At 39.6% G+C, this 25,813-nt stretch overlaps 2 protein-coding genes across 2 annotated transcripts in view; one reads left to right on the plus strand and one right to left on the minus strand.

Moving 5' to 3' along the window:
• LOC118410961 (homeobox-containing protein 1-like) overlaps positions 1-25,813 on the minus strand; it is a 1,064,572-nt gene that overhangs the window by 352,228 nt on the left and 686,531 nt on the right. The gene's annotated exons all lie outside the window — the stretch shown is intronic.
• Positions 13,816-20,121, plus strand: LOC118424238. The gene is made up of 8 exons (XM_035832814.1): positions 13,816-14,446; positions 14,822-15,043; positions 15,469-15,782; positions 15,931-16,101; positions 16,278-16,466; positions 16,908-17,105; positions 17,465-17,626; positions 19,363-20,121. Exons 1-8 carry the CDS (start codon positions 14,158-14,160, stop codon positions 20,119-20,121), a joined length of 2,304 nt encoding a protein of 767 aa, XP_035688707.1. The 5' UTR covers positions 13,816-14,157.

Consider the following 25,813-nt stretch of genomic DNA (forward strand, 5'->3'; position numbering starts at 1 on the left):
CAAGGAACGGTGTTATCAATGGTTTAAATAGCAAAGAAAAAAATCAACTTCATCTTGAAGCATATACCTTATCATTTAAGTTTTTCTAAAAATTATCCATACTTCCCCAATTACAATCACACGATAAGGTCCTACATAAATAGACAATAGCGTGTTTTATTTCCCCCTTATAGCCAAGGTCCAAAAACATCTCCATGTAGAGCAGGATTTGCCATCGGGTCACGTGCAGGCCAGAATGGAGGAACGGCTGTCCTATTGTAGGTCTTCAACTTCATCAGAAGGTCTTGTACGACATCAGGGTACTTTTCTGACAGATCTCTTCTCTCTTGTGGGTCTTTGCGGATATCAAAAAGCCAAATGTGTTTTTTAGGAGAATCCGTTGGTTTTTCAAAGTGATTTCCTGATGTATTTCTGTGCTTCCAGCCGCCCTGGTCTGTAAAGAAGGATAGAATTTTACCACATACTGAATAATGTTAAACTGCAGCACCACGAATTTTAGACTGATCGAGTCCATTCCTTGCCAAGGAATGAACAATCAAATGACATCGCGTTATGTAGATTACTTACGACCCACTGCTCACTGAGACACGTGTGCTATTTATATAACGTAGTTTACAAAAATCAGATATGTAGGAACAATAAACACATTGTTAAATCCAAAACTAGCGACTCCCGACCGTTTGCAATGAAAATTTTCACATGGTGAAACCCTCTTACACGAAGGTGGGTGGGGGTGGGGATGGGTGCGACGCTAACTCTCATGTCGGATAAGACTGGGTTTTGGGGCCATCCCTGGAAATGGGAGGGGGGCTCATTTGACCCCACCCCCACCCCCTTCGTAATATTAAAACATCTCATTGTATGATCACCAAATTTGCAAGAGGGGTAGGTTTATCAAGTTTCGTAAATCATGACAAATTCAGATCATTTGACGCAATATGACGTCATAACGACGTTATTTGGTGATTTTTTGGCAAAAATGGGGGAATTCCTGTAATCCCTAAATGTTTCTCACAAAAAATGTTTCTTATTAATATTTAAGTGTTACAAGACTTCTGTTGTCAAAAGACGACGCAACGACTTGGAAATGACATAACGTCATCTGTAGTTTAGCTATCTGCCATTTAAAATACTTTTTTCAACACAAAGGAGTTTCTTTGACGATATTGGAGGTTGGCGGACAGACTCATGCCGAAGGGCTACAGTTCTGCTAGAAAACGTAGGACGCGAAACTTATTTAATATGCTGGGAATCTGTTACCTGCCTCTTTCCGACAAACCTATTGGTATCGTCTGTTGCCTCTCTATTTTGGGTAGAAGGTGTGGTTAAATTTAAATTTGGACCCAAAATATAATGAGTTGGGTTAACCTGGCTATAATTATCGCCATGCAGTCGATTAAATCAAACCAAATTAAATTGCTTACGTATTGGCAAACGGTTGTTGACATACATTTCATTGCGAAAATTAAACTTAAATGCGATTAATTCAATTAATACCAGATCAAGCCTAAAGAAAGTCCGTCTTATAGAAAATAAGTTTCTTTTAATTTAAATTCTACTAGCTATAGGCTGCTGGCGGTATGTGCTTGTCCATGTTAGATTATATTTTGACGCAAATTTGTACGATTTTGTAAACTACGATCACCCTTTCTGTGTATATTTCTAACGTCAATGTAGTTCGTTAGTATTAATAAAAGATCTGCGTAAAATGAATTTAACACACATTAGGTCAACCTTTTAAGTCAACCGTTTACATACTTATAATATTTGCGTTCATGATAACGGTTTAAACGATGTGATAACTATTTCTTGTAATACACAAAGTATGGTATTTAATACAAACCTTGAAATCCTGTCAATAACTTCCAGTCCCTCGATCGAATTGCGGCATACGTCAATGTGTTAAATACGTTGCCTTTGTCATCGCCGGAAGCGCAGGTGAATCCCTTCTTGCACTTCAGAGGGTCGATATTGAGAAGGATCTCCTCTCTCGGGCATTTTGCACCCATGCTAAAAATACAGGTATCATTATTGAAGATAATGACACTGAATTCGGAAGGATTGAAAGTTCTGGTGGTAGTGAAGGATCGGAAAGTTTTAAAAATATTGCATCTTGCAAAAATCAGAACTTTGGCTACATACAGAACTTTTAGATTACCCAAAGAGAGAAGGGAGTCACTTAGTTGTGAATTTCTGTAACCACCAACGTTTGTGCAGATCCAGAATAAAGTTGATTCAGGAAGAAACCTCATATTTGGGGCCTGAATAAATTAGTCAGATATCACAACAAGGAATATACTGTTTTTTTAACCCTCAAACCACCGTATGGGGTCAAAACTGACCCCAGACGTATATTAATATGTGCCATTGTGACATTTCTGGTTGAAAACAAATTTCCTACTATGAGTTTGTTTGTATATATGTCTTATAACTTCTCATACGTTTTTATCGAGATTGGCTCATTGTTGACTAAGTTATTATAGAAAGTTTATGTATGGTCCAGTGGGGTCAAAACTGACCCCAGCATTTTCTTAAACAATCTTTTGAGACCCACGCCTAAACTACTTATCGTATGATCACGAAATTTTCAGACAACGATGTACATGTGCAACGAAATTATGGTAACAACTGTTGTGTCATTATCATGTTATATGACGACGCCATGACGTAATTTAGTTTAAATTGGCCGCCATCTTGGATTTTGACTGATGACGTCATCAAATTAGCATAAGGTATGAATATTGAATCATGAAGTTTACTTTGAATCTTATAAGATGTCATGAACAAGTTTGAAATGCCAAGAAAACCTTAAAACTTGAATGTTTAAGCCAAAATTAGAAAATTGGGTAATAGATTATGGGTGTCAGAATTCCGTTGCCATGGCAATATGAAAAATGATGAACTTTTTTTATTCACTTAAGAGTCATTGCAGGAGAAAACCAGGCAGAGGTCGGAAGATGGGGGTCGGCCAAATCAACTCAGGCATTAGAGAACATCCTATCCACATGTACGTGTGCAAGTAGATTTTTTTTTGTAATTTGACAAAGTTTTGTAACATGATTTTGTGATTTTCAACAGTGCGTTTTAAGTATTTTGCAAACAGTATGCTCCTTTGTAATAGGGTTCTATATGTAGGTTTCTCATAGACTTAATGTTTCTAGTCCGTCCTTATGGTGATGAATAAATTAACAGTCAGGCATACTAACAAACCATTGGTATACTTTTACATATCGTATTTTGTTAATAGCTAAAATTCTTTGTTAGGGTCATGTTTCTATGTTGAAGATTGCCAATAATAGTATGCGGTCACCCATGTGGCCTGCAGTGCAGTAAATAGTATGTGGAGTATAGAGATAACCCCCATGTAGATCATTTTTCATTATGTATCACATAGGGAAAGCACACTTTGTAAGGGACTAATTGACGTCTTAGAGATACTATATACACACATCCTTATATGCCCCATACAGAGCCCAAATGAATAGCAGTAAATAGGTATAGCTTTGTTTGACAGTTAAGAATTGTTCCTATACAGAAACACAAATAAATGACATAACTTACCCCATATTGAGCACTTACAGAGCAACAAATCCGGGTAAAACCAGTATATTTCATTTTCAAGTGGCCGTATATCCCCATACAGAGCCCAAATAATTACTTGCAATTAGTTGAAGCATTTTCGACAATTAAGCAGTGATCCTACACAGGGACACCAAAAAGTTGCCGTCCATTACCCTGTAGTGAGCAGTTATTACCTGTTTCGACATAGTCAAAAACCTGGAAAATCCCCATAAAGACCCCCCGCTCACGGCTCGTGGTATACATGGCCCAATTAAACGACGCTTGATTTTCAATTAGTAGTATCAGAATAGCCATCGCAATTTCAGTAATTTTCAGTCATCAAAAGTCTGATTTTGGAGGGTCTCAGAGGGGGGCTCCAGAACGCCATAACGAAAAATAGCTGGAGGGTTTTAATCATATGGCTGTTCATAGTTCCGCATACCTATCCCACATAAAAAGTTTGAGTTGATTTGGCCGACCCCCATCTTCCGACCTCTGCCTGGTTTTGCCTGGTTTTCTCCTGCAATGACTCTTAAATTGTTTGTTATCAATATTTTCTAAAAAAGGACCAAGTTTGGTGGCCCTAGCATCAGCCATTCAGGGGCTATTTGACTTTGAAGTTGGTGCGGGCATAAAAAAAACCTTACCCGGTCTGAATAGCGTTAGTGCAAAATGCGGTCCTCATGATATTTTGCATAAATTATGATGATGAGCTATAATTATTCTCACCTGATCATGTCAAACTGTCCCTCATAGATTGATGAAGCTATACATATATGTAAATCACAAAAAGAGTCACCAAACAATCTGTATTTGTACAAAACGTTATGGGGTCAGTTTTGACCCCATACGGTAATCTACGTCACAAAAAAGGTACGGTGGTTTGAGGGTTAAATACCTTGTAATAAGGAAAGGAAATTTGAGCCGAAGATTTTTTGAAATGTATGAAAATACATAATTTTGATTTGATTTTATTCATTCTGATGGAGTAGATTCCGAGAAACCACGAGGGTTGCCATTGTCGTCATTTACAAATGTTTTCAATTATATTCAATTATATCTATCGGAGATTTCATAATTTAGAAGTAGTTTGAATGCTATTTTGAACCTTTTGAATATTTCCCCAATGTGTAAAACCTTTGAAATATTCGCGATGTGGAACAGAATACTTCTAACAGTTTGTAAAAATTGGTAACAGCATTTTGCTTTCATTTACCATTTTTTACATTTTTTTTTGTAATATTGGGTCAAGGGCTAGGAAGAAAGCAATCCACACATCCTTTCAAGGTATGGTTACACTACAAGGTGCATAAATGTGAAAATTATGTGAATTTAGTGCACGATGCCAAGAAAATGTGATTTAATGTGACTTCCTTTGGAAAAATGTGAAACCCAAAATGTGATTTATTTTCAAAATGTGAATCGTCAAATGTTATTCTATGTGAATTAATGTGACCCTTCGAAAAATGTGAATCGATTATGTGAAATCGCACAACCCAAAAACGTGACCGAAAAAAATGTGAATGTGAAATGTGACAAAATGTGAAGCGATGTGAAACGGTTTTACTCCGCAAACTGGACGGAGGCGAATGTGAAATTATGTGAAGTTGAAATCACATTTTTTCACATAACAGATCAAAATGTTATTTTATGTGAAAGTGTTTCACATAATTTCACATTAGCCGGTGTCCTAGCTAAGAATGTGATTTTATGTGAAAAAGTTTCAATATATAACAGATAAGTTTCCACGTGTTTCCAAAATATGCATTCAGCATGCAAACACTTCTCAAAGATTTTAAGTATGTATTCCATACTGTCTTGTCTTGTCATAAACCACAGACTTCGTACGCGGTCAAGACAAAGGCTGTCTTTTTTAATTCCACGTCGCTCTTGTATGGGTTAAATATTTGTGGACTGTTCTTTAAAATACGCGTGGTAAGCGATACAAAGCTTGCGCAAAGTTATTCTGCTGTTTAGTCAAGGTCGCATAACACAGTATTTATAAGTAGGTGGGGCACAAAATAGGGCGTCGCAGTTCTTGAAAAGCCATAGAAATTTTTCTGTGCACGTCAGCGAGTCGGAAACTGTGGTGAATAGTAGAGGAATATGTAAGTTTTGAGGCCATATGAGTTGGGTTACGATGTTTGTTTGGCTTGGTAGAATTTCGCGCACGAACCCGGTTCCCGCTACTTCCGTGTGTCGGCTGCAGTATGGTGACCTCCGCTGGGGGTCATTTCAAAGTGTTCTTTCTGGGAAAACGAGCAGGCAAACTTCATCTCATTTTCACATATGTTGTAGATTATACCCTCAACTCCAACATATCGAATTCTTGTTAATTACTTTTGCACCCTGGTATATTTTTTGAGTCATCGAACCACCTCACTTTGGGGTCCTTATCTATAGAAATCCCCATAGGCGAAAAACTGTGTTCCGCTACCTCAAAATAAAAAGTGTTAAAAACTCCCCCTTCCCCTTGAGTGCCACTACTATTCTGCCGATTAACTAATTTACAAGTAAAAGCACCGAATTCTTTCACATAATATGTAGTTTGACGGCTTCACCCAACTCCTCCTTTATGTAGCACCTAAGAGTTAAGAAGATTCAAGAAGTTAGTGATCTGTTAGTTGAACCATACCGGGCCAGTTTGTATAAACAGTCTGTTCAAAAGATCTTGTATAAACATTATGGTCAATTAGAATTAGAAATCTTAGTCGGTACTTTGAAGAACCAAATCCTACTGGACAGACAACAAAGGAAATGGTGGACCCGTCATTATGTGACCATAGTTGTGTCTGTGCCGAGGACGGATTTAACTTAAATAGACGACTCTCATCCATATTCACATCACACAAGCCTGCTATTAGATCAACAAGGACGCGCTTTTTTTTTTACGTCAAACCCAAAATAGCGGGCATACAGTGGACTGACTGGAGTTTAGAAAAGATTTTCTTATTTGTCTGACATGGACATGCTAATTGCCTCCTGTAGAGGCTTAGATAGATATGTTTAGCATACTCCTATAAAGCATAAAAGACAAAACAAGGGGCTAATTGGACAACATAAAAGGGATAAGTACCAAATATAAAGGTGTTTACTTTGCAAATCGGCTGGACTTTTGTACTGCCACCCATAATACTTACTTGTATATATACATATAGATAATTTGACGATGTCAACATTAAAGTGCAAAATGCTTGAAGGCTTACTAATTCGAGGAGACTCGTTTTACCACTCAGAGGTCACACTCCAAACTATAAGAAATCATATTTACAAGTCTTCACTCTATGTATAGTATTTCATTTTACAGTGCTTATACAACAGGAAACATTATTGCATTAACAAAGCCCGTAAACTGAAGCGACGACTATTTCCGGCATCTATACAACCATTGCCAAATCATAATTTAAACTACGCAAGCTGCCAACAGGAACAGAAAAATACGAAAAAAATGTAAAAGGGAGTCTATAGCAAATGATTATAGAACGTACGTACAAAAACACAGACAGGGTGTACCCAAACACAACTGACTTGCACAAAGTCTGGCTTCACTTGACTGCAGACTGGGATGTGTATTGGGCACTACGAACACGGAATGGTTACGAACGGACATTTTTGGAAACAATTCTGGGGCAATTCATTAGCGCATCAAAATTGTCGCTGTTAGATTGCCCCTTTTGTTTTGGCAACATTTTTCGTTTTTCGACCCTGGCCAAATTTATAAACGTGGAAAGGCGAAGATTTCTGGGATAACGACGAAAAATCCGATTTATGGTCCCTCCGGGCGGTCAAATGCGCGCGGTCAATGTGCGCTTCACACCTACATTCTATCCCTCTCGCCCATAATCCCCATTGTTTACTCATTAGGGAGACGAATCAGCTGTTTTTTGACGATACTTTAGTCGCTTTTATTGGGCTTTCTATTTTGTCATTTTTCTTGAATTCTGCCAGCCAATACAAGATACAATACAAAATAGAAAGCTCGCTTTAAAAAAAAAACGACTAAAAAAACATTTAAAAAAAGCCGGAGCCTAACTTCTGCTTAGAGAAAATATCAAGCCTACATGGAAACACTTCAAACTTTGTGGGCAACCTTCCTGTTTGAACGTTCTTTCAGAGCTGTACAAATTACCCGTAGATAATAGTGCTAGACCAGAATCCTATATATCTTATAATCTTAAAACAGGACTTGTCAATTATCTACAGCATTTCTTACTTTAGAAAACAACAAGAATCCATTCATTTTCCCGTCGGCCACAGTTTAGGGTAAAGTTTATCAAGCCTGCATTGAAACACTTCAAAATGCGTGGTCAACATTCCTGTTTGGGCGTCCCTTCAAAGCTGTACAAGTTACCCGTAGTCAATAATGATAGACCAGAATCATATAGTATCTTGTAATCTTAAAACAGGACTTGTCAATGTTCTGCAGCATTTCTAACTTTAGAAAACAACAAGAATCCATCCATTTTCCCGTTGGCCACAATTTACGGTAAAGTCTATTAGTCCTGCATTGAAACACTACAAACTTTGTGGTCAAACATTCATGTTTGGGAGTCCCTTTAAAGCGGTACAAGTTACCCGTAGGTATTAATAATGCTAGACCAGAATCCTATATGTCTTAAAATCTTAAAACAGGACTTGTCAATGTTTTACCGCATTCCTAACTGTAGAAAACAACAAGAATCCATCCCGGAGTTTTCCCGTCGGCCATCGTTTCGGGTAAAGTCTATCAGGCCTGCATTGAAACACTCCAAAATGCGTGGGCAACATTTCTGTTTGGGCGTCCCTTCAAAGCTGTACAAGTTACCCGTACTACGGCCGTAGGTAATAATGATAAACCAGAATCCTAAATATCTTATAACAACAAAACAGGACTTTTCAATGCTCTACAACATTTCTGACTTTAGAAAACGACAAGAGTTTAACATTTTTTTCCGTGGGCCACGGTTTAGGGTAAAGTCTATCAGGCCTGCATTGAATCACTCCAAATTGCGTGGTCAACCGTTTCTGTTTGGGCGTCCCTTCAAAGCTGTACAAGTTACCCGTAAGTAATAATGATAGACCAGAATCCTATATATCTTGTAATATTAAAACAGGTCTTTTCAGTGTTTAATAATATTCCTTACTTTAGAAAAAAAACAAGAATCCATCCATTTTCAAGTCGGCCACAATTTAGGGTAACGTCAATTAGTCCTGCATTGAAACACTTCAAAATGCGTGGTCAACATTCATGTTCGGGCAAGCTTTTAAAGCTGTACAAGTTACCCGTAGGTAATAATGCTAGACCAGAATCGTATATATCTTATAATCTTAAAACAGGACTTGTCAATGTTCTACAGCATTTCTTACTTTAGAAAACAACAGGAATCCATCCATTTTGCCGTCGGCCACAATTTACGGTAAAGTCTATGAGGCATGCATTGAAACACTTCAAACATTCCTGTTTGGGCGTCCCTTCAAAGCTGTACAAGTTACCCGTAGTCAATAATACTAGACCAGAATTCTATATGTCTTATAATCTTTAAACAGGAGTTTTCAATTCTCTACAGCATTCCTAACTTTAGACAACAACAAGAATCCATCCATTTTCCCGTCGGCCATCGTTTCGGGTAAAGTCTATCAGGCCTGAATTGGAAAGGTCCAAAATGCGTGGTCAACTTTCCTGTTTGAGCGACCCTTCAAAGCTGTACAAGTTACCCGTAGTCAGTAATGCTAGACCAGAAACCTATATATCTTATAACAACAAAACAGGACTTTTCAATGCTCTACAGCATTCCTAACTTTACAAAACGACAAAAATCTATCAATTTTCCCGTCGGCCATCGTTTCGGGTAAAGTCTATCAGGAATGCATTGAAACACTCCAAACATTCCTGTTTTGGCGTCTCTGTAAAGCTGTACAAGTAACCCGTAGGTAATAATGCTAGACCAGAATCTTATATATCTCGTAATCTCAAAACAGGACTTTTCAGTGTTCTACAGCATTCCTAACTTTACAAAACGACAAGAATCCTTTTATTTTCCCTTGGTCCACAGTATAGGGTAAAGTCTGTTAATCCTGCATTGAAACACTTCAAGCATTAATGTTTGGGCGTCCCTTTAAAGCTGTACAAGTTACCCGTAGGTAATAATGCTAGACCAGAATCCTATATATCTTATAATCTTAAAACAGGGCCTTTCAATGTTCTACAGCATTCCTAACTTTAGAAAACGATAAGAATCCATCCATTTTCCCGTCGGACACAATTTAGGGTAAAGTCTATCAGGCCTGCATTGGAACACTCAAAAATGCGTGGTCAACATTCCTGTTCTGGCGTCTCTGTAAAGCTGTACAAGTTACCCATAGGTAATAATGCTAGACCAGATTTCTATATATCTTGTAATCTTAAAACAGGACTTGTCAATGTTCTACAGCATACCTAACTTTAGAAAAAGACAAGAATCTACCCATTTTCCCGTCGGCCATCGTTTCGGGTAAAATCTATCAGACCTGCATTGGAACACTCCAATATGCGTGGTCAACATTCCTGTTTTGGCGTCTCTGTAAAGCTGTACAAGTTACCCGTAGGTAATAATGATAGACCAGAATCTTATATATCTCGTAATCTTAAAACAGGACTCTTCAGTGTTCTACAGCATTCCTAACTGTAGAAAACAACAAGAATCCATTTATTTTCCCGTGGTCCACAGTTTAGGGTAAAGTCTATCAGGAATGCATTGAAACACTCCAAACATTAATGTACTGGCGTCCCTTTAAAGCTGTACAAGTTACCCGTAGGTAATAATGTTAGATCCGAATCCTATATATTCTATAATCTTAAAACAGGACTTGTCAATGTTTTACAGCATTCCTAACTTTAGAAAACGACAAGAATCCATCCATTTTCCCGTCGGCCATCGTTTCGGGTAAAGTCTATCAGGCATGCATTGAAACACTCCAAACATTCCTGTTTTGGCGTCTCTGTAAAGCTGTACAAGTAACCAGTAGGTAATAATGATAGACCAGAATCTTATATATCTCGTAATCTTAAAACAGGACTTTTCAATGTTCTACAGCATTCCTTACTTTAGAAAACAACAAGAATCCATTTATTTTACCGTCGTCTACCGTTTCGGGTAAAGTCTATCAGGCCTTCATTGAAACACTTCAAACATTCGTGTTTGGGCGTCCCTTCATAGCCTTACAAGTTACCCGTTGGTAATAATAATGCTAGGCCAGAATCCTTATAATCCTAAAACAAGACATTTTTTTGATGTTCTACGGCTTTATTTAGTTCAAATTAGGGGATAGAGTATAACTTTAGTAATACTTGTGCAAATAATATCAAACTTAGTGAAAGTTCCAATCGGCAGGAGAGTTTTCTTTTCCTGATCCGTGGGAGCGGAAATTGTTGCTATGGCAACCTCACTCACTCACTTATGTCTTACATAACGTCATTGATACTATATAAACTCGGCACAAAAAGTTTGGAATATGAACTTTGGCTGATCATATTTCCGCTGTTTCTGCATCAATTTTAATTTGTGATATATCAATAGAAAGCGTGTGTGATTTCCTTTCATATGGTATCAAACTCCTTATGATTATAAATTCTCGGAACGAGCACCAGGGCTACTTACGTCAGTGGGTCGCGAAAAAAAAGTGCCCAAATTTCAATTTTTGTGTTCAACTCTGTATCATCCTGCTGGCATGGGTGTGGGTGTAAAGGATTCAATCTGTCCTTTTTCACGTTATCTTTGGTCTACAGAACATACAAGTTTATCTTTAACATTTGGTAAGAGTATATGTGCCCTTTTGACTGTTGGATGACCGAATTGAGGTGTGGATGCGGCAAGGAGAATGCCACGCTGACTGTCGCACGGATAGAGCGTAACAGCGCGTAGGGCTTGGTGTGGTGTATGTATGCGGGAAGGTTCTCATGTAAGGGAGGGAATATGCAGGGGAAGTCTTGTGTCTTTTTGTAAGAATGTCAGAATCGCAATGTAATTCACGGTCAGGTTTTCTTGCGGGAAGGTTCTTATGTAAGGGAGGGAATATGCAGGGGAAGTCGTGTGTCCTTTTGTAAGAATGTCAGAATCAACATATAGTTCACGGGTTTCACGGTCCGGTTGTCTGGCGGGAAGGTTCTTGTGTAACGGAGGGAATATGCAGGGAAAGTCTTGTGTCCTTTTGTAAGAATGTCAGAATCAAAGTATAGTTCACGGGTTTCACGGTCAGGTTTTCTGGCGGGAAGATTCTTATGTAAGGGAGGGAATATGCAGGGAAAGTCTTGTGTCCTTTTGTAAGAATGGCAGAATCCCAATATAGTTCACGGGTTTCACGGTCAGGTTTTCTGGCGGGAAGGTTCTTATGTAAGGGAGGGAATAGGCAGGGAAAGTCTTGTGTCCTTTTGTAAGAATGTCAGAATCAAAGTATAGTTCACGGGTTTCACGGTCAGGTTTTCTGGCGGGAAGGTTCTTTCTAACATAAGGGAAGGAATATGCAGGGAAAGTCTTGTGTCTTTTTGTAAGAATGTCAGAATCAAAATATAGTTCACGGGTTTCACGGTCCGTTTGTTTGGCGGGAAGGTTCTCATGTAAGGGAGGGAATATGCAGGGGAAGTCTTGTGTCTTTTTGTAAGAATGTCAGAATCGCAATATAGTTGACGGGTTTCACGGTCCGGTTGTTTGGCGGGAAGGTTCTTATGTAAGGGAGGGAATATGCAGGGAAAGTCTTGTGTCTTTTTGTACGAATGTCAGAATCGCAAGATAGTTCACGGGTTTTACGGTGAGGTTTTCTGGCGGGAAGATTCTTATGTAAGGGAGGGAATATGTCAGGGGAAGTCTTGTGTCTTTTTGTAAGAATGTCAGAATCGCAATATAGTTGACGGTTTCACGGTCCGGTTGTTTGGCGGGAAGGTTCTTATGTAAGGGAGGGAATATGCAGGGAAAGTCTTGTGTCTTTTTGTACGAATGTCAGAATCGCAATATAGTTGACGGGTTTTACGGTGAGGTTTTCTGGCGGGAAGATTCTTATGTAAGGGAGGGAATATGCAGGGGAAGTCTTGTGTCCTTTTGTAAGAATGTCAGAATCGCAATATAGTTGACGGGTTTTACGGTGAGGTTTTCTGGCGGGAAGATTCTTATGTAAGGGAGGGAATATGCAGGGAAAGTCTTGTGTCTTTTTGTACGAATGTCAGAATCTCAATATAGTTGACGGGTTTTACGGTGAGGTTTTCTGGCGGGAAGATTCTTATGTAAGGGAGGGAATAGGCAGGGAAAGTCTTGTGTCTTTTTGTAAGAATGTCAGAATCGCAATATAGTTCACGGGTTTCACGGTCCGGTTGTTTGGCGGGAAGGTTCTTATGTAAGGGAGGGAATATGCAGGCAAAGTCTTGTGTCTTTTACCGGCATAAAACCTGGCCGAGATAAAAACACTCGCGAATATGCCACCCTCCAACAAATTACGCAAACGCCTGAAAAAAAGGCCAGAATGAGGCTACCTTGTGGCAGATGAGTTAGCTGACTGAGAAGTATGGTTAGCGACCCAGCTTACTCGTCCGATATGTTACCTGTTTCCGTTTGTCTAATTTCTATTATTTTTTAACGACCTGTGGGGCCTGGTAGAGGCAAATACTCAAATGCGCGCCTCATACGGGGCAGGTCTGACCCCATGATCGCACTTTGACCCTTCATTTAAAAGAACAAATTTCAGAGGTGAAAATTGATGTTTTAAGACCGAAAAAACAAGAAAACACACAAAGTGTGAAAAATGGGGTTTATAGGTATGAAATTCGTCAAGGTATCAGGCAGATTTGAGGTCGCACCGCGGTTGCAATTTCCATAAATCTTCGTAAAAGGTCATTGCATATATTAGCATATATAGCACGTCCCGTGTATTAGCATGCTTTGGCAACAACGTGATGTTTTTTGGCGTAGTTAATTAGCGATTGTGGTGTTGGCTTTTTGACTCGGTTTCGATAACCAGGTGGTCACATAATCTGCAAGCAGAGGTTAGGCTCTGGCGTTTTTTGAAACGTTTTTTTGTTATGTATAGACGATTTCGATGTAGACGGCGACTGGGACCTAAACAGATGAATGTAACCTTTGATTTCATACTGGGTATATCATACAAAATGTAAGTGTGACTGTAAGATGACAAAACACACAAAGCGGTAAAAGTTTTTTTTTTCTCTATAAAATTTGTTGAGCGGTCTGTCAACTTTTAGGTCGCAGCAAGGAGCTCCTTGGTCGCAGAGAGGTAGCGTGGTGAGGGCGCCGTCCTACTGAAAAGGGGGCATTATTATTTATCACGATTGCGTTGTAGTTTAACATATGTAACTAAACTGTTGCCTAATATACTTGTGAACTTATTGTTACTCCTCCCCAAAGAAAGTTCTGAAACTCTCGCAGCTATATGGCGATGGACCTTTGAAATGCCGCCCCAGGTTCAGTGTAGAGGGGTAACAATCTTTCTATATAGCTAGACACGGGTCAAAACCTTAACAGCAGTACTTAGTACAGTCTTTGTGCATTTTTCAGGTATGTTAGTGGAACAGCAAGGCCAAGGAAGAAGTTTCACTTCCTGCCATTGGTACCGCGCCTCAGACGGCTGTATGAGATGTCAGCCTTTTCACACCTTTTATCCAGACACATGGATAAAGGTGCAGCCAACGATATCGTTAGGGATATCCACGATTCACCCGGCTGGAACCGTCAGTTCCAAGAAGGAGGCCTCTTTGAAGGAGACCCTCGACATCTGCTGCTGCAGTTCTGCCAGGACGGCATGAATCCATTTGACATGAGAAAGAACACCTACTCCATGACACCACAGCTCGTAAAAATCATGAACCTTCCCTTGACGGCACGAGAGAAGCTGGGGTTCCTGCTCCTTGTTGGTATGATTCACGGTGAGTGACAAATATCCATAACTGTGTGTGATTAACGGTACATTCTTTCATTGATTACAGCTTGTCAGTGGGACAGATAAGTCAAATCCTACATAACAATTTCTCTTTACGAGTTTTACCGAATTAAATATTTTGCATTTTAAAACATTGTTTGAATTGATTTCCATCGCTATTTTAAAAATCACATATTCATGTGCTTAATTGTGAAAACAAGACTACGTAGCTTACATACACTAGGGAGTATTGTAGGCACTGAATATTCATTAAACAGACGAAGCAGTCTTAAAGGAAAAATGTTCGAATTAGTATCTAATGCCAATCTAAAAAAAATCGTCATTCTATTTAATCCCCATCCCTGTAACTATTCATTTGCAGGCCCTAGGGAACCTAAGAACGTCAACCCTTACGTGGAGCCCATAGTGGACGAGCTGTTGCTGTTGCTGGAGGGTGTCTGGGCTTTTGACGGCCTCAAGAAGGAGGCCTTCAAGCTAAGGGCCAAGGTTCTGCTGTGGGTGCTGGATTTTGTCGGACTGTGCAAATGCGGGAAGACAAAGGGACCTGGGGCCATCAGCGCGTGCAGCAAGTGCTGGATTCAAGGTCAGTATATCATATATATTTGATTTATTTATTTATTGGTTTGGCTGTTCAGAACACACAGCCAGGACTGCCCAACTAACCTATGACTATTACGAAGGGCAAGCCCTGCTGACAAAAACAGAGACAATACGTATGGATTTGGACAGGATAATTATCAATAACAATTTTCTAAATTCATAAAGGATAGAAGTGAAAACAAAAAAAGACATTTATATATACATGGTGTAGGATGGCATATATATTATCTAATGGAATATATAACATCACTTGTTGGATCATATCATGTCATATCATATCATTATCATATCCATATATGTATGACAATGGACATTTAGTGTTACGGTGTGCAGGGTGGGGTAACAAATTTGTGTGCAGAGTGGGGCAAAACATTTCCTTCGATGAACATGTCACAAATCATTTTCCAGGTCGATACAGCCATACGCTGTCCAAGACGGTGTACACGGGAGCGAGGCGGAACCTAGACTCTGACGACCCTATGAGGAAGGACGTCCACAACTTCCCGGACAAGACAGTGGAAGACAGGGGACCGCCTCGCTCCCGCACTGCCGAAGAAATGGACGTCATTGCCGACGTCTGCGACCCTGAGACGACAGCTTTGCCGAAGACGCTGCTTGGCAACGTTCAGAAGGCAACAGGCAAAACAGGGAAGGAGGAGTGGCGTCGTCTCCCCACATACAGCCACGAGAGCTACGTTGTGGACATGATGCATACCAGCACGGTAAGGACATGGTGACATTATGATGGTTATCTTTATAGATAAATAAGTTTGAACCAAGGAGGTTATAACCTCCTTGTTTGAACCAAGCGTATTTCTTTGCACAGTTGCAGCTAGGTTACAACAAGCATCATTGTATTGAACATTTCAGGACGTAATCCAGAAAGTCCAAGGCGTCACGTGTGGCAGCGACGATACGGCGGCCGTCAGGAAAGAGGAGAAGAGACTCGGTCGATTTCCTGAGTGCTGGGAAGAGACTGAGGATGACCAATGGGAAGACATTGAAGAAACTAATGAACGGCCTGTTCTGTCGTCAAAGAAAGTAAGATACCCTGTACTATGGTTAATTCTTTGAACGTGTTAGGTCTGAAAGAAAGTACTACGAAAACCAATGTTACTGTTAGTACGAGTATCTATTGTTGATAAAATGATCACACATATATATCATCAATGGTAATTCATGGTAGAAATAAGTTGCTTTCTGATATTTACCTACAGAAAAGGAAGGGAAACGCCCAGAGGAACACGGGGGGTACAATGAAGCCAGGACCATGGACACTGACAAAAGAAGACAAGAAGAAAGCAGACGACCGCAGTTCTGCTGTCAAAGTCCCGGTCAACTTTGGCTGGCGCCCACGTCCTTTCTTTGAGAGGATTTATAACATGAAATCCCATGATTGGAAGCAGGTATGGCATGCGCAACTGCTGCACTCATTAGATTTCCTTTAATCAGCTACCACTTCTTTAATTGCAATTTGCAGTATTGTATGATTCTGATTCTGATAATTCTATTGAATGACAGCTCCAAACATTTACCACACGTCTTTATTGTACAATATCTATTCATTGTTGGATAATTCAGTGTCACTAAACATCCATATCACTATTATCAGTATCGATTTGTATCGTCTGATAGCTATATAGTTGATATAGTTTGATGTGTGGTATACAAAATCGATGTTGAGGGAACAGGAAGTTAACAAATATATGATAGCAGAATGCACGTTGTTCCCCTCCGTTGAAAGTAAGACTTGTATATTTCACATGACAACAGGATATGATTTGGTGAAAACTAGGGGTTTGATGAAAAATATCGTGATCATTTGGGTTTTGTTAAATGTTTTACAGCTGGTTTCTCATGGGATATACAAGTTCTGCATCCGTGGCCTGATGAAGGACGCACAGCGGGAAACAGTCTACCTGCTGTGTGACGTGCTGCACGCCCTGTGTGCCCCCTATGTGAACATGACCCGGCTTCCGGAGCTGAAAAAGGCCATCCATCAATGCCTTGCTCGGTTGGAACGTGACTTCCCTGTTACCATTATGGTAAGTACTATCTTGCAGAATGCTTTTCTTTCGTTATGTTACAAAGGTTGGATGAGTTTTATGAGTTTATTTTCCTAACTTCCTCAATTCTCTAACGTGGGACTTGTAAATAGATGACAGATCAACTGGGCAATGAATAAGTCACCCCTTCTCAGCTCAATGAAGTTAACCTCCTTGCTCTGCTTAACAATGGAAAAATAGTAGAGATTCATTTGCTAACAAAAAGAAAACGTGTACTCCTAGAAGGAAGGAGACTGTCGTATCTTTTGTTATCTTTGAGCGGAGAATAATTTAACTATAGCCACGCGTAACCATAGAGAGGTAACCAATTTCTCTTTTATATTCGCCTTCTCTCTTAGACCGCCATTGTCCACTGGATGTCACACATCACACCGTACATTTCTGAGTACGGTCCTACAAAGACCTACTGGATGTACCTGTACGAACGTATGAACAGTTTCCTGTCAAAGAGGGTAAAGAACAGGCAGCACCCAGAGTCTACAGCAGTGGAGTCTTACAGGGTAAGTAACCATATTCATAACTACCCAGCTCGTTGTGATCTGAACTTTTTAGCCAAGATTCCAATCAAAGACATGCAAAAATTGATTAGAGGCGTGAAACATGTACATGTACAATAAAAGGTCTTTGATACATTCATTCATTTACATGTTTGATTTGTTGTGACCTGTACTTAGCACGGTAGGGCAAAACTGTACTACAAAGGTTTTCATTTAGTCATTCATTTAGCTCATTCATTCAGCTCTCGACAGACCATAGTACAGACGCTGTCGAGACAATGCCACCGTTTGATATGCATGTTTTATGAGGAGACGCGTCAAGGGACTGACACTTGGCAGGAATTATGTGTCCAACGCTCTTTGCCACCAGTGTCGATCCCACCATTACTGTAGGAGAACCATGGCTGTCGTCTTTAGTCTAAGTTTAACTCGCGGTCGGTGATTGATAGCCTGGGCACCATTTTAATGAATAAATGAATGAAGACCTTTATTGTACATTTTTGCCCATCCGAGCTAAGTACAGGTCACAACAAGTCAAAACATATATACATATAAAAGTATCACAGATCTAGTCTAACACAGAAGTTCGGCTTCCTCTCGCTTCTTGGTAATCGTGAATTCTACCGATTGAATTAGGATGGCACCAGGCTATTCTCCAAGCAGAGGTTGAGTCGTGGAGATATAGTATATAGAAATATACTATAGTCTTTATCTCCGCGACTCAACCTCTGCTTGGAGAGGAGCACCAGGCTAGGCAGACAGCTTTTGATAGTATACCTCTCTCCCAAAGTTAATGAATTGTGTCTAACACGACGGAAGTGTAAAGAAAACTCCAAGGTTCTGCATGTTCTTCCCTTCAAACTTTACCTAAGCTAAAAATGCGAAACTCATACGGAGTTGAATACACACATAATAGGGTGGGTTCACACGTGAGTATTCATTTCCGTATGAATATGAGGCCCGTGTGGGATTATAAGACGCTACCAGGTTTCAAGGGTCACTGAAAAAATATAAATTGGACAAATATAGACAGTTAACATGCTAGGGGAGTTAGCCGGTCGCAAACGATACTCCTCGGCCAAATAGTAGAGACCATAGTATTGACTTCCATACGGACCTTATACGGAATAAGCATTCACGCGTGTGAACCCACCGTAAGTGTGAAAGGCCTCATGCCCCCATTCAACTACGGCGATCGCGCTGCGACATCACTACGACCTAAATTGGAATGTGTATTACTAGAAAAAGATAAAAGATACTTGAATAATACACGCCTGTGTCTGTTGACAGTTTCATCGTAGTTTCTGTAAAACCAAATCCTTGCAAGATTTATTGCAGTTTTGAAGGGAATGTAGAGCCAGGGCTCTGCATCTTGTTGATACCCTACAAAATAGACTTCATGATTACAAACTGTTCTGAAGTGATACGATACGGGTGTTTCCAGAGAAAAGATCTCCATTATGCTATCTAGCCAGCCGGGAGTTTGATTACTTACTACCCACTCTGGGGGCCTGCACGTGGCATGTTGTTTACAATAGACTCACATGCTAACCGAGAACAATAGGGGGAGGGGAAACAAGCTGCCCGTATCAAAAGGATAAGTTGGCTGGAAATGTCAATGCAAGGATGTTATTCAATTTGTCTATCCGTTTTGCACCAGGAGTACAATGCACAATGTACTTTTAAATCTATGGTTTATCAGTATGCTTAAAGTGAATCTCTTTTGATTTTAAATACAGGTCTACGACTTTGTCCTATACATGTCGTTGGCTGGTTTTCTCCCGGAAGGAGCCGTTCCAACCACTACCGCGGAACATATGGCGCTGCTTGAGGCGGAGGAAGACGGCGAGCCAGAACCGACGCCACAAACATGTACGGAGGTATCTGGGGCCGCACAGAAGATCACACTCACCAGAGAACAAACAACACAGCTCGACGACTACCACATCAAACACACACCAAAGTACCAGTCTCTCCGGAAACAGCTAAGGGCCAAGTACCTTAAAAGCCCATCAACAACACCATTTAGCAAGTGGTCATCACCTCGACTGGACAGCGAAGAGTGTGCAGCACTGGCAGGACCCTCTCCAGAAGGTACGAAGTACCTCCGTGCAAAGAGAGAGTTCGGCGTAGAGTATCGCTGCAAGGAGGCAGAGACAATGTCGGGAACCGTGGTGTCCTCTTACGTGGGTGTAGACGGCCAGCAGATGGGATCCCAGGTTGATGTTGGCAGGGTGAATTTCTTCTTCAAGCATTCATTCTTGGGAGAGGAATTTTTCCTTGCCAACGTCACCTGGCTCCCGACTGCTACCCGAGACCCGGAATCGGGACTGCTGCGGTCGGACCTGGATACAGTTAGACACCAAGCGACTGAAACATCCTTCTGCAAGTTGTCCAGTCTCTCCCACCCCTTGGTGACGGCTCGGGACCCTGATGACCCCAATGCATTATGGATCCTAAACTTTGACAATCCATACACGTGTTCGCCAAAGAATTAATAGATATAGATATAGATGGTTTATTGCGCAACAATTGCATTAGTGACAATGTATGGCAGTGTATCTACAACAAAAGGTACAGTCTATTACTACACATATACGATATATTGCCACAATTTCAGTTACTACAATACTAGTGGAATCTACGGTAGGTAATAAAGGGAACTATAACATACATCAGATTGAATTTTTCTATACTACTAGCGACATAATATCTGTCAAAAGTTATTTAGAAATGGTACAGTTTCTTTTTTCATGGCGTGATCAATGTATTGACCTTTTTACATAGATATAGAATCATGACATGATAAAAGTATACTGAAGGTGTCACCATTTGTGTGTGGTAGAGATATATTTGACTTACATGTGATTGATTGCATTAACTTTTGTCTTTTTTTCATTGTATGTATAACAAGTCATAATGAAATGATACTCATTTTCAATGCTAGTGTCATCTCGGCATGAAGGACAGATATTGTGTATTCGTACATTAGGCTGTATTAAAATGAGTACCTAGCCTCGGCTAAGACGTCCTCGGAAAGGAAGTCCATTGTTATAGACTCAAGGGGGTCCATTGTTATAGACTCAAGACAGCGAAGAAAAGTAGGGGCTTTGTAGTCTTGAGTACAAATCCGGTATGTTATGCAATGACACCGTTTCTAAGGCCGAAATACATTGTACAAATAAACGCGGATTGTAGTTTCAAAACGTAAACTGCAACACATTCGTACTATTGCTGCCATTTCTTTTGCCCAACAGAGTCGCAACACACATTCCAGTCTGCAGCCAAGTGAAGCCAGACTTTGTACAAGTGTGTTTGGGTGAAGCCACCCCGTGTGTTTTTTGCATAAGTTTCTGCATTATGATCATTTGCTGTAAAACTTCAACTTTAAAAGTTTAACATTAACATTTTGATCATTTTCCTGTTTGAATCTTTTGTCAGCTTGTGTAGTTTAAGTTATGATTTGGCAATGACTGTATAGATGCTGAAATTCAGAGTCTGTCGCCCTTCCGACGGGCTGGGGTATGAGCGCTGTAAAATAGAATTTTCCGCCGGGAAAATTGTTAAATATGAATTCTTATTAGGTTAGAAATGTGACCTCTAAAGTGGTAAGGCCTTCAAGCCATTTTGCACTTCCATGCTGGATATTGTCAAATGATTTATATGTAGATATACAAGTAAGTATCATGGGTGGCAGTACAATAGACCAGCCGATGTGCAAAATTAAACATCCTATGTATATTTTGTACGAACAAGAACGTTTGCTGTAGTATGCTTTTCTAAGCCTATCGGGAGGCGTTTAGCATGTCCATGTTAGAAAAATAAAACAAAAAATCTGCTCTAAACTCCAGGGTATGTCCGCTTCTTTTGATATGACGTAATAAACAGAGCGCGCCCTTGTTGTTTTAATAGTAGGCTCGTGTGCCGTTTGCTTGTAATTGCTATCAAGTAAATCAATTCCACTAGACGGCGATCGCGCTGCGCTCTCACTGCAACCTAAATAGGATGTGCGTAACCTTCGCTTTCACACTGAGTATATCCTATATCAGTGTGACTGAAAAGACAACAAAACAAAGTGTGAAAAGATTCGTTGAGCGATCTGTCTAATCTTAGGTAGTAGAGAGAGCGCGGCGTCGAGAGCGCCGTCCTAGTGGAAAGGGGTATAAGGACGTGAATGATTGAAAATACGTCCTCGCCACAGACACAACTATTTTCATGGTACTTGATTCACAATTTTCCCTCGTCTGTCCATTAGAGTCACCTTGGTTCTTCAAAATAGTACTGACTATAATTTCTGATTTTAGCTTTCACAAAATCTTTTGAACTGTCTGACTGTTTTTACAAACTCGGTCGATACGTTTCAATTAGTAGATAAGTAATTTCTTAAATCTTTTAAACTCTTGGGCGGTACCAAGGAGGTTAATTTAACCTCATTAGTGGCGGGCGTGATACATTAAGGACGACCACATGTGAATGGTCATGACATTCGGTGCTTTCACTTGTTAATCGGCAGCATAGCAGTGGCACGCGAGGGGGAGTTTTTCACACCTTTTGTTTTGACTGAATGATAGAAAATGACTTTGCCAAAGGCTTTGTATCGCTTACAACGGGTATTGTAAGAATTTACACAAATATTTAGCCCATAAAGCTGAGAAGAGCGGTGTGGAATTAAAAAAAGGGCATTTTGTCTTGAACGCGTACGATGTCAGCAAATAGCGCTTCTGGAGTGGAATGCCCCTTGAACGTTGTTGCCTCTTGGCAAATGTTATCTAGCAAAGTCTTCATACATAAACCTTAGCACACTTACCTTTTACACAGTATGGCAAATCACATTACTTTATATCTTATGCAAGTAGAAATCACATTAGTTTCACATATAAAAAATGTGATTTGCTATCACATTTTTTCACATCTTGCAAGTTTGTGAACATCACATAAAATTCACATTTCTCCGCATGCCAGTTCTCTTCATATTTTTTCACATTTTGTAGCTGGCTGCATTTCACATAAGTTTAACATGAAGTCACATTTTATAGAATGTGATTCAATTTAACATTGTTTCACATTTTCAACAAGAGTCATTTTCACATAAAAATCACATAAGTATTGCCGGTCGAGACGTGTATCGACAGTCACATAATTTCACATAATGGCTGCACAGCCAATGTCACATTAGGTAACATATTTTAACATTTCAAAATGTGATTCTTAAAGACCGTTTTTGGGAAATGTGAAAAAATGTGATGTAAAGTAATAACATTTTTTTCACATAAAGCTCAATTTCTGTGCCACCCCTCAGAAATGTGACGTGAATGTTATTTCATGTGATAATATGTCAACTTATGTGATAAAATGTGATGCTGTTTAACCTCAAAATGTTTCACATTAATTCACATTATATCACATTTTCACGGAATTTTGCCGAAAATTCACATAATTTTCACATTTATGCACCTTGTAGTGTTAGGTGTCATGTCAATGACCTACCACAAAAGACCCACCTGTGCCCATCAGTGAAATCTAAAAATATACCAGGCAGACAAAGGGAGCTTACTTTTATTGTGTAAGGTTTACTTTTTTTTGTAAATATTTCTTTAAGTGAAAGAATCATGTAGATGTTTACAAATTATTGTAAATAAAGAGATTGTTGTGTGATCTCTTTCAAAATTCTTTCAAAGTATTCAAAGGTATTCAAATACATTCAAAAATCCATATTGATGGGGCGTCGATATTGTTCTATTCAAAATAATTCAAACTTATTACAATTATTGTTCAAAGCCCGCGTGGTCTCTCGGAATGGATTCTATAATATACGATGTATATTTAGAAGGCAAGTGCCACTAAACTAGTCTCGGACCTGGGTTGGGATACACTCAAAAATAGAAGAACAGCCAACAGACTTACCATTCTCCAGAAATCTAGACAAAATCTCCTAGCCCTGCCGGTCGACTACTACTTGCAGCCGAACCCAAGGTGAACTAAATACAATCACTCAAACTCATACAAATCCATTAAAGCTTATAAAGACTGTCTCAAATATTCATATTTCCAACGAACCACTATCGATTGGAATACTCTACCATATTCAACCACCCTTCAAGCTAATCAAAGTTTAAGGCGGAGTTGTTGCTACACCTGAGGATGGGCCAATAAACAGCAGCACCACGCCCTGGATTGTTTGCCACAACACAAACTAGGAGTCTTATCAAGTAACTGAACAGTAACAACAAAAAGAAGAACAAGATCTCAAATTTCATTCGTGTTTTGTTCATGCTTCAATTTTGATATATTGTCCGCAATGTAATTCATTTTGTGTATGAACAATATGTTTTGTGTATAGATCCATGAACGGAATAACCCTACAAAAGGAAATTCAAACTCAAACGCTGTTTCTTAATATCGTATCAAACTTAATGTCACGCAAAATACTTACTATATATAAATGAAATAACACTGCCTTAATACGTTTACACTGCCTCAGCCGTTTACCAAACGATCCAATTGCAGAAGGTTGTGTTGTACAAGTGCAGCCAGACTCCCTGCACTTTACTCATTAGAAAAACTAATATGTTTATACTTCCGCTATTTTATCCCATCTGTCATACAATGGCCGAATTTGAAGGTTTTATGGGATGTCATTAAAACGTCATTAAATTATACATCATATTATCAATCCACACATTAATGTGTATAAATTTCTTTAATCTTTTACCTTATAGAGTCCCAGACATCGAACCCATCCAAAGGATTTGTGTCGTGAATAGATCCGTGAGAAAGGTGAATAAGTGTTGGGAACCAATCAGAGATGTGGATAAGAGCGTCACTCTTTGTTCCTTTCCTCTCTAGAAGATTGCTGGTGACGAAACAGACACCGCGGATTCCTCCCTCCCACAAAGTATTCTTCCAACCTCGCAATGGCCAGTTACTACCGGCACTTCTTCTCGCACCATTATCTGATAAAAAGACGTGCTTTAGTCAAAGTGAACATAATTTCATTATAGTGACAACACACAAGGCTATTCAGACAGGTTTTATTTTTTATATCTAGGAGGGAGGGGGGAGGGGGGGCTTTTGAGGCCAACCCTTGTAACTCCTGTTAATCCAAAACGACTCAATAAATAAACAACCAAATTTTAAGAGAATGATGTAGACATATAATAGATGTATTATTAGAAATGCGACGTCGTTATAACGTAAATAAACGTCATTATAATGTCAGCACTACATGTATTGGCTGGAACAATAAATAAAGAGTATTCTCGGAAAACTTTATATTATTATGCTACAAAAACACAACAGCAAGTGTAGATAGAATAATAATGTATGCTACGACTTATGTTTACAATAGCAACATCGGTGACGTCAGAATCAAAATTACGTCAAACATAGTTCAGATATTGGTTGTGGTTACCGATTTGATTTGAGAAAACACTCAAAATTTGGTGGTTCTAGCGTAAGCCGTATTGACATTATGAGAGAGGAAATTTTGCGCGGGCCTCAAAGCTCCCTCCGGTCTGAGTGGTTTAATACACGTGTGCTGTTATATGAATTAGAGATATGATGTATTCTTCATTTATTTTGAATGCATAGATATAAGTCCCGTTTAATGAGTTAAGCCCCATTTTTATCATTACCAGTGGAAAATATCAGCACGGTGTTGTCCCATAGTCCTCTATATTTTAAGGCGTCTGTGACGTTCCCGACGGCCTCGTCCATTGCCGTTACCATAGCAGCGTATTTTCGAATGAGGATGTTCTGTACGTTCTTGTATCTTTCAACATATTCGTCTGGTGCTTGCAGAGGTGCATGTACCGCTTGAAATGATAAGTATAGGAACATCGGCTGTTGGAGGGAGAACATTGAGGATTTCAGTAGCGTTAATGTTTGGTTGTGTTTGTGTGTCAACAAGATAACTAAAAAAAAAACGGTTGTCTGGGTGGCAGTTACATGCTAGATGTGTTGGTTGACGTATGACGGAACCCGGAAATGACTGCATCTAAGGCATCCTAGCGGTTTCCTTTGGTACTGCTGAAGAACTTTAATTCTACTATCTTTTCTTTTGAAGAAGCTTTGCACACTCTTGTGTGAGACAATAAGTGAAGTATTTTTTCTGCCTTCCAGGAACTAGGTTAAGAATCGCCGGAGCATTTTTGTAAACATAATTCTATATAAGAAATAGATGATTTGGGT

This window comes from Branchiostoma floridae, chromosome 1, assembly GCF_000003815.2.
Source record: "Branchiostoma floridae strain S238N-H82 chromosome 1, Bfl_VNyyK, whole genome shotgun sequence".
Taxonomy (NCBI): Eukaryota; Metazoa; Chordata; class Leptocardii; order Amphioxiformes; family Branchiostomatidae; genus Branchiostoma; species Branchiostoma floridae.